The sequence below is a fragment of the Anopheles ziemanni genome, chromosome 3, assembly GCF_943734765.1.
Source record: "Anopheles ziemanni chromosome 3, idAnoZiCoDA_A2_x.2, whole genome shotgun sequence".
In the NCBI taxonomy this organism is placed as follows: Eukaryota; Metazoa; Arthropoda; class Insecta; order Diptera; family Culicidae; genus Anopheles; species Anopheles ziemanni.
Genome location: NC_080706.1, coordinates 2,876,647 through 2,885,257, shown reverse-complemented (window position 1 = coordinate 2,885,257; position 8,611 = coordinate 2,876,647). Strand labels below are relative to the sequence as shown.

At 50.2% G+C, this 8,611-nt stretch overlaps 1 protein-coding gene across 1 annotated transcript; it reads right to left on the bottom strand.

Moving 5' to 3' along the window:
• Positions 1-215: 215 nt before the first annotated feature.
• LOC131289189 (probable G-protein coupled receptor No18) lies at positions 216-2,045 on the bottom strand. Its single transcript, XM_058318398.1, has one exon. The coding sequence runs from the start codon at positions 2,043-2,045 to the stop codon at positions 216-218; it is 1,830 nt and encodes a 609-aa protein (XP_058174381.1).
• Positions 2,046-8,611: the final 6,566 nt, after the last annotated feature.

Sequence of the window (8,611 nt, the reverse complement as noted above, 5' to 3'; positions counted from 1 at the left end):
GCCACGCGATGGATGGGCAGGATGGAAATTGGTCGATTTTTCCGTTCCTTTTTTGCTGATGCTGTGCATAATGGGCGCCACTGAAGGCGAGGTTTTCACCCACGTGAAAGCGTAAAGTGGACACGTTGGTTGAGTGAAATTTCCCGGAAGCAAAGGTCCCTTCACCCCCTCCCCCCTGCGCTCTTCCGTCCTCGCCCAAATACCGCCCGACCAACTTATGGTTTGATACCGAGCAGCCGCTTGAACGCACGTCGATAGTCCAAATTGAATATGGTATAAATAATGGGGTTGAGCGCGGAGTTGATGTAGCCGAGCCAAGTGATAAAATTAGTTAACTTGTTCGTGGGGCAACAGGTCGGGCAGAAGGGCAGGATGACGTACATGAGGAAGAACGGCAGCCAGCACACGACGAACACGCCCATGATGATGCCGAGGGTGCGCGCCGCCCGTCGCTCCTTCGACAGCGAGATCTTCTGCTTCTCCTCGATGAACTGATTGATGCCGCCCGGTTTGCGGAACGACTGCTTGAGGCGGCTGGTGGAGCGCGCGGGGCCGGTGGCTGCTGACCCCCGCACCAGCTCCGTGGTGGACGCGTCGAAGCCGACCTCCCGTGCGCCACCGGGATTGTCCCCCATCGGCCCACTTCCGGCGTGCGTGCTCCCGTTCTTGGCCGGGGCAGGAATATCACAGTTGCTGGCCACCGCCACCACCACCATCATCGCACCGGGCTGCTGCTCCCCCTGTGCGACCCGGGCACTCTCCCCCGACCCCGAGTTGTCCGGGTTGTCCGTCACGGAGTCGTCCTCGCGATGATGCAGCGCCGCCAACCGATGGTGAGTGCCGTCGTCGTCGTCGTTCGTCGTCGCGCCCGACTTCCGGTGATTGCGGTGCTTCTTTTTGCCATCCCCCCCACGCCCACCCAATGCCCGCCCGAAGTAGGCCCCCAACCGCCTCATCGGTGCCCTGCTGGCCTTCTTCTCCCCCACCACCACCACCTCGCCCCCATGTTCCGTGGTGTGTTCGTTGTGGTTGTTTGTTTCGCTACTGATCGACTCCTGGTCGTGCTGTCGCTGGTGCTTCCGGTGTGGCTCGTGCTGGTGCTCCTGGTGTACGGTGGTTTGTTCCTTATCTCCCGCCCCCGCCCCCACCATGCCGATGCTGCGCGTCGCCAGCGTGTTGATCTTGGAGGCTTGCGCTCGCTCGCGCAACCGGCGCCGGGTGGCGATGTAGATTTCGATGTACACGATCGTCATGATGGCGAGCGGGATGAAGAACGAACCGAACGACGAGTAGATCACGTAGCCCGGGTTGCTCGTTAATTGACAGGGAAAGTTGCTCGAGAACTCCTCCGGCCAGTCGTTCCAGCCGACGAGCGGCGGCGAGCTGATGACGAGCGACAGGACCCAAACGCCGGCGATCAGCGCCAACACCCGCTCCAGCGTTCGCTTCTGGGCGTAGTTGATCGGGTCCGTGATGGCCCAGTAGCGGTCGAGTGCGATGGCGCACAGGTTGAGGATGGACGCGGTACAGCACAGCACGTCCGAGGTGAGCCACATTTTGCACACGTGAATACCGAACTCCCAGCGACCGAGCAGCGAGTAGGCGACGTTCAGGGGTAGCACGAGAATGGCCACCGTCAGGTCGGCCACCGCCAGCGACACGATGAAGAAGTTCTGCACGATCCGGAGCGGCTTGTAGGTGAACACGCTCAGTATCACCAGGATGTTGCCGACGATCGTGATGATGATGATGAGCGACAGGATGAGCGCCGTCCCGATCGCTTCCCATTGCGGCACGGCCAGGTCAACGCCGATCATGCTCGGGTACAGCGTGTCGTCCGGCTTGGGGCACATCGAACCCGCCTCGCCCATCTCGGACCCGTTCGCCCGATCCCCGCCGTTTGCCATCGTTCCCAGTGTCGAGGAGAGGCCAGTCAGTAGCACCGCACCCGATCCACCAGCGTCGATTTCCACCAGCGAACCCATGGGAGGCCCACCACTTCCGGCGGTCTCTTCCACGGCACGAAAGTTTAGTTGAGTTGCCATCCTGCCGCTGGGTGTGTCTCGGCCACGACGTTCCTTGTCGTCGCGGCCTGCCTTCGCGGCACGCGCATCCGTTTTCTCCCGCTTCCAATCGTCTGACTACTCTATCGGAGAGTTCTGCCTCCAATCACGTCAAACTCGTCCAGGTTCGACGAATTTAGGGTTCTTCCTAGAAAAGGGAAAGCAATGGAAAGCTATTATTAACCGGAAGGTCGCTGTGGAGTAAATGGCGATGGTTGATAAATGCGGGAGTCGCAGAGAAGTGGTGCTTGCATTTTCTCACTCAAAAGTAGTGATTCTCAAAGATCTCTGTATTTGAAGCTTATCTCTACCCGTAGATCAGATTTGATGTATTGTTAAGTGTTTTGTAAAGTAAGAATTATTAGTTTAGTAATGAATAATCACTCACAACTGAAGCCATTCCGTTGATCCAGATTTAACTTAGGATATCTAGGGAACTCAATATCGGACTTTAAATGTGATAGATCCAGATCACAAAAGATCTGAAATCGGATTATGGTTCTAACTCCCAATCCTGATTCTTGATTTGGGTTCCAAGGGATGTAAGTTTGAACATGGGAGGAGTTTTTAAAACTAGGATCTATAGGATCTAAACTAGTGATGAGTCTTACGAATCTTTTCATAGATCGACCCGGAATCGAGTCTGTCCCTAGAAGAATCGATTCCGACCCGTAGGTGCAACGAGTTCGGGTCGACCCGAAACAACGGGTCTTTGCACCTACTGGGCGACCCGGAGTCGTTGCAACTACGGGTTGACCCGAACTCGCTACACCTACGGGTCGACTCGAACCAACGAGTCGAACTCGCATATGGGCAGCTGCACCTACTGGTCGACCCGGAGTCGTTGCACCCACGGGTCGACTCGAACAAACGGGTCGAACTCGCATATGGACAGCTGCACCCACGGATCGACCCGGAGTTGTTGGAATCGGGAATACGACCCGAACCGCTCCGGATCGCTTACGGATCGCACCGACCCGATAGGTTCGGGACGACCCGCTCATCACTAATCTAAGCCTAGATTCTCGATCGAGAGCTCCGGATTTGGATCCCTGAGGTTCTTGAATCCGGATTGATTCGAATCGAATTCCAGAATCCTATCTGGATCGAGCTTCCCAACTCTACAGAAGGCGTCCCAAATACTATCGTTGAGTTTGAGATTCACTGGCCAGACCGTGGCGAGGAAGAAAAAAAAGGTTTCCCTTTGTCAAAAGGGTCCACGTGGGGTGTTAAGGAATCAATCAAAAGTTTATCGAAAATGGAGCGACAACCTTTCGCCGCCTTCTCTACCTGCCCGGACGACCCGAACCTTATCTTCGACTCGATTCAGGGGGTGGAGGAAAAACATAGCAATAAATCTGTGCTTCTGCACAGCGCGTTCAAGGTAAACAGGCAGAAGGTGCTTCGGGAAGGATGTTATCCGGGTCTGTGTTAGAGAATTGTTTGCCAACTTCGATTGTGTTATCAATTCATGGGTGAGTCGTTTCCATTAACACCCTCAATACGTTTCCCTCACGTGGAGAGTTTATCACGGGGAACGCCGTTGGACCGGGTTTTTCCCGTCGGAAAGATAAATCCAACATCTTCCCCTACTTCCGGGCTGCTAGTGTGTGTGTGTGGAAAAGTTTTTCATCGCCCGCTGGTTAGGTGTAAATTTAGAACCCACATGTGCTGTCAAAAACTCTCTCTACACGTGCCACATACCGAAGAAAATGGAAGGCCCGGCTAGCCGATGATTGTTTTGCTGCGGGCCATAAAATGGCGTCCCTGCGGGCCATCGTTTGTAAATTAAAATTCCGATCGGAAAAGAAAGCGTTTCCGCCCAGCAAGGACGGCTCTTGGAGGGTTTCCAACATCCTAAGGAAACATTTCCTTAGGATGTGTTCAAAAATCACTCCACAAAAGATGATGGCGGGTGTAAAAAAGATTGTTTGATGAAAAATCGCTAGAGAGAAGGAATTATGCTTTTACCGGACAAACGAATCTCGACCGGAGCGCCGGATGAATCCCGGAAGTGTCTTTAGGGGGGATTAGGGTGAAAGGAAAACACTTCAAATCATGTCGAGCGTAAGCGTTTGGGTGGTGACGCTTAACTTCACGGATCTTTGTGGAATCGCAAATATTTGATGAGTTCGAAGAATCGAGATTTTAATGGTGGTGCCAAGGAAATGAAACTAATGGAGTAAATGGCAACGCTAGCCGTACCCCCCGGATGCTCTTGCGAGGAAAGATCGAACCGACAAGTAGGGTAGGAGGGGGAATTATTTTTGACATTATCATCACGATCACGACCATTATCGACGGCATCATCATTGGCATTTATTGGCCCAACTTATCTGTGGTTTTAATTAATTGATACTGGCGTGAAAATTGGGGTTGGCTTGGGTATTTGGATTGTTTTGAGAATGATCCCCGCCATTAGCAGCGCCAGCTGAGCCGCCGACCTCGATTAGAGCATTCCATTAAGCATTTCTGTCGATTAGCCGAGGTTCACAGATCATTCCTGCCGTGGTGGTTCTTTGTGCCTCGATGAAAAGTGGCTGCTTACACAGCGGTATTTGTTTTCCATCCATTCGGCAAGCATGCAATTGAGTAAAATTTATTGATTATTTTATTTACCCGTCCGCATTTGGTAGTGGAGGTCGGCGTTTAATTCGCGTACATACTGGGCAAGGAATGGTGAAGATTATTAGCTGCGAAAATGCGCGCCATTGATGGGCACGGCTGTCGGCTGTGGTTTACTCGGAAAACACGTGCGTGCTCGCGTAACTCACATAAGTAGATGGATCCGTATTGGGTTTCTTCTGCTCGAGGGGTGTGAGTGTGCGTGTTGACTCAACAGCGTCCCGGGGGAGGAGGGCCTCGGGAAAAACGGTAAATAGTAAACACGGGATCGCGCGCAAAGACTCGGCTCGAGCCCGTGTTGAAAATAGCAGCAGCCGGCACTTTGGGAGTAAAACGAGATTTTGCCACGCCTTGGAAAACGAGATTAGAGTATGCCTTTTTTCCTAGAAAACGCCGCGCCCAGCACAGATTCTGTTGTTGACGCCACAGTTGACTTCTGTCCGGGGAGGGCCTCAGGTCGGGAAAGGGTTTCTTTCGGGCTCGAGAAAAATATTTGATCCTCACGCGCGTATATGCTCAACTCAATTTGGAAGGGTCTCTTCGGGGGGGAAAACACCCGTCTGGCATGCCGGTGAAATAGTGGAAAACGGCTGGCGCGCCACGGCCCAAGGGACGCAATCTTTCGTGACCTTTATGGAGGCCATAATAAAATCAAAACGAAGCATCTTCTACGCTGGGCCGGCGAGACGACACGAGACCGAGACGGCCGACCTTTAAATGGACCGTTCGATGTTGGAAAAATCTCGAAGCGGCGCGTTAAAGTTTTAACCAAGCGCTCGCAGGAAGGGAAAATCTCTGCTTTGCGCGACAAATGCCAGTTGAATTTGAAATCACCGAAAATTTCCATAATCCTCCCGCATTCCACACCCAACCCGCTCTGAGCCGGTGGAAAATCGTGCGATAGTTTCCGCCGCAAAAGATGATGAGTCGTCATTTCGGGGTCGGTGTTGGTGGATGATTCGTTTTATTGACGAGAGTAATCAGAGTGTTGAGTCAATTTGCACTTAGTTTTTATTGCCTGGCCGGGGGATGGAAATGGTTCGTCTCGCTCTGGTTGACGAGTGGATTACGACCCGAAATGGAGTTCTTTCGTTTCCAATCATTTACCGGTTCGTATTTGTCTCGCGATTCTCGTTCGAGCGTGACACTAATGTTAACCGTTATAGGATCCCACAATGCCAGTTTTGCGATGTCTTTATTGGGTTGTTTAACAAATGAAAACTAGATATCGCGTGGTCATAAAATGTTGTAGGAGATAGTGGGGCGTGATGCACCGGTGAGGTAAAATTTGGCTGGTTAGCATATTTTGCCCCACAATTTAGTATGACGCATGGAAAAAGGCGTTATTAAGAATTTTGGTTTTAGTACTAATATGCGGGATGGTTTTTTTTGTAACAGAAGAGATACTGGGAAATGGATCTGTGAAAACTTGTGCTATTTTCCTTCAGCACTTTAATGCGGGAAATAAATTCTTTCACTTTAAAGGTGCATATTGCCCCTCCATACCTTATCCATAATATATTTACGTTGTAATACAAAATCGGTGGATTAACTCATAATGATCTGGTTTTGAATTTTGAGAGCACATAATGCTGTTTGCTGACATGCGGTTGCATTTGCAGTGCTTTTATTTAATTGCGATAATAAACTAGACAAAAAGTGTGTGTTTTCTGCATGGGAAACTTCAGATGAGATGATTTGATTTACGTCGAATGTTTTTTGCACCGAATGGGACATCAATAAACAAAGAACCAGAGAGAAAGGGGGACTGGGGGTGGGTTTATTTAATTAAACTCAGTTTTCCCGTAACCTTTTCCCATGCAGAAGGGCTCTCCAATTTGCTGGGAGCGTTGAATAGGATATGCTTCCATCCATGTCCGGCAGATAACATGAAGGAAGCTGGTGCCAATTTTATTAGATCATCAGAGTGTGATCAAACGAAGCGCAACACCAACCCAAAGAGCTTGCACAGCCTCCCAAAAGGTGACCGGGGTTCCCGAACTGGACGAAACCTTTCGGCATCGTACCGATATTGGAGCTTGTTTGCTGATGAACCGTCGACCCACCGGAGATGAGCCGTCCGATGATGAAGTGTTTGCGATAAAGGCGAAATCCGTCTTCTTTCGGGGTCGGGGTGAGATTGTCTCAAGCACGGCAACATTTGCTTCGAGCACGAATTAGGAAAGTCCTCCTAAGATCGCGTTCCTTCCGAAGGGAAGCGCAAGGTGATGCAAGATGCCGGGAGGGGGGATGCCAAAGTGCATTGGCACACTAATGAAGTTGTTCGCATCAATGGTTGCCAAAAATGGACGGCCACTGATTTGATCACGGAAAGTGTCGGCCGGCGGTGAAAAGTGGTGGTGGGGTGCACACGAACGTCAGTTTTGACGAACCGGGGCAGTTTTCGTGACAAGAAGCAATTTCGATGTTTTGCAGCATGCACCGGTCAGTTTCTGCCAGAGCGTAACGCATGGCACGTAATGAAGTGTTGTTGTCCGCCACAGGACATCCCGCCCCACCGTCCTGAATGTGAAAAATTGCATCAAATGAAGCGAGTACTAGCCTCGATGATGGCGATGATGATGATGACGATGGTGATGGGGTGAAGGAAACTCAATACGAACACTTCCCCCAGCCTTCCCTCGCCGAGCGGATCGATTAGATCACGTAAGTAAGAAATGGATTTTCGTGTTGGCAACTTTTTCGCAACTCATCATCAGGCAAGGACCGTCTCTCGGCCACATGGTCGGTGTGCCGTGGCGTGACGATGATCCGTGGGCCGGCTAATGAAACGGATCGGTGGCCTTTACGAGCGTCGTTTGCGGTTGCCTTGCGGCCGTCGATGATTCCGTTTTCGGTGAGTAAGTTCTGCACTCCCTCGCCAATCCCGAAGCCGGCTGGCTGGTGGAGTAAATAAAACATTACGATCTAGCAACCAACCAGTCAATCAACACCCTGGTTAGCAGGAGAACGTTTGGTGGACGGTGGGGAGGTGGGTTCTTTGATGGGTTGACCAGGTGGCGAACGACAGCGAGTTTTTTAGCAAATTCTTTCAACTTCCGCAACCGAAGGTGGGATGGTGGGAAAATTGGCCCGCTTAATGTGATTGGGCAAACATTCTGAGGTTTGAAACTGCTGTCCCTTGAGTCCGGGGTTTTCTGTCATCATAAAAAAAAAGGAATCGCATCGCTTACGACGCATCATTAAACGTAAAATATGATTTATGGAAGGGAAGGGAGACATTTTGAATGGACAGTAAAAGGCTAAACTGATATACTGTAGTTATATTGTTTTTTTTTCTCGGGAATCAATTGCGTCGCCCTAGGAACATTATAAATCAGAGGCCAAAAAGAAAAATGGGGGATCGTTTTTATTTAGGTTTGCTCGATAAAAGGCAGGAAATCAACGTTACAAATCGCTGCGTACGTTATCGTAATCGTTAACGGTCTGGGTGGGGCAGGGGGGGAAAACTCTTTATTGTCCCCGAGAAGAGATAAAAAATGGTCGTCATCACGATTTGTCGTAAATTATATGTGTAATGATCACCTCACACGCAGATAGACAAATAAAAATGGGTCGGTCAATAACAATATATTTCTAGCCTATGACAACCGAAGGGAAAGCTAGGGGTTTCCCACATACTTCATCATAAATCGATTTTCAAATCACAATCGATAACCATTTTTCAACGATATTGTTGAGGGAAGGAGCAGTGTTTGTAGGTAGAAAAATTGAAAAAGAGTGAAAAACAGATGAAACATAAATCGTTTTACCATTTGTTGGTAGAACAATATTTTCCACCATCCAAAAGTGGTGGTTGAAAGGTGGAAAGGCTTGACTTTTATCGTCCCCGATGATTAATATGCGTCAACTCGATTCGTAATCGGAACCGAATCAATGCACCGACGGGTTGTTTCCATGTT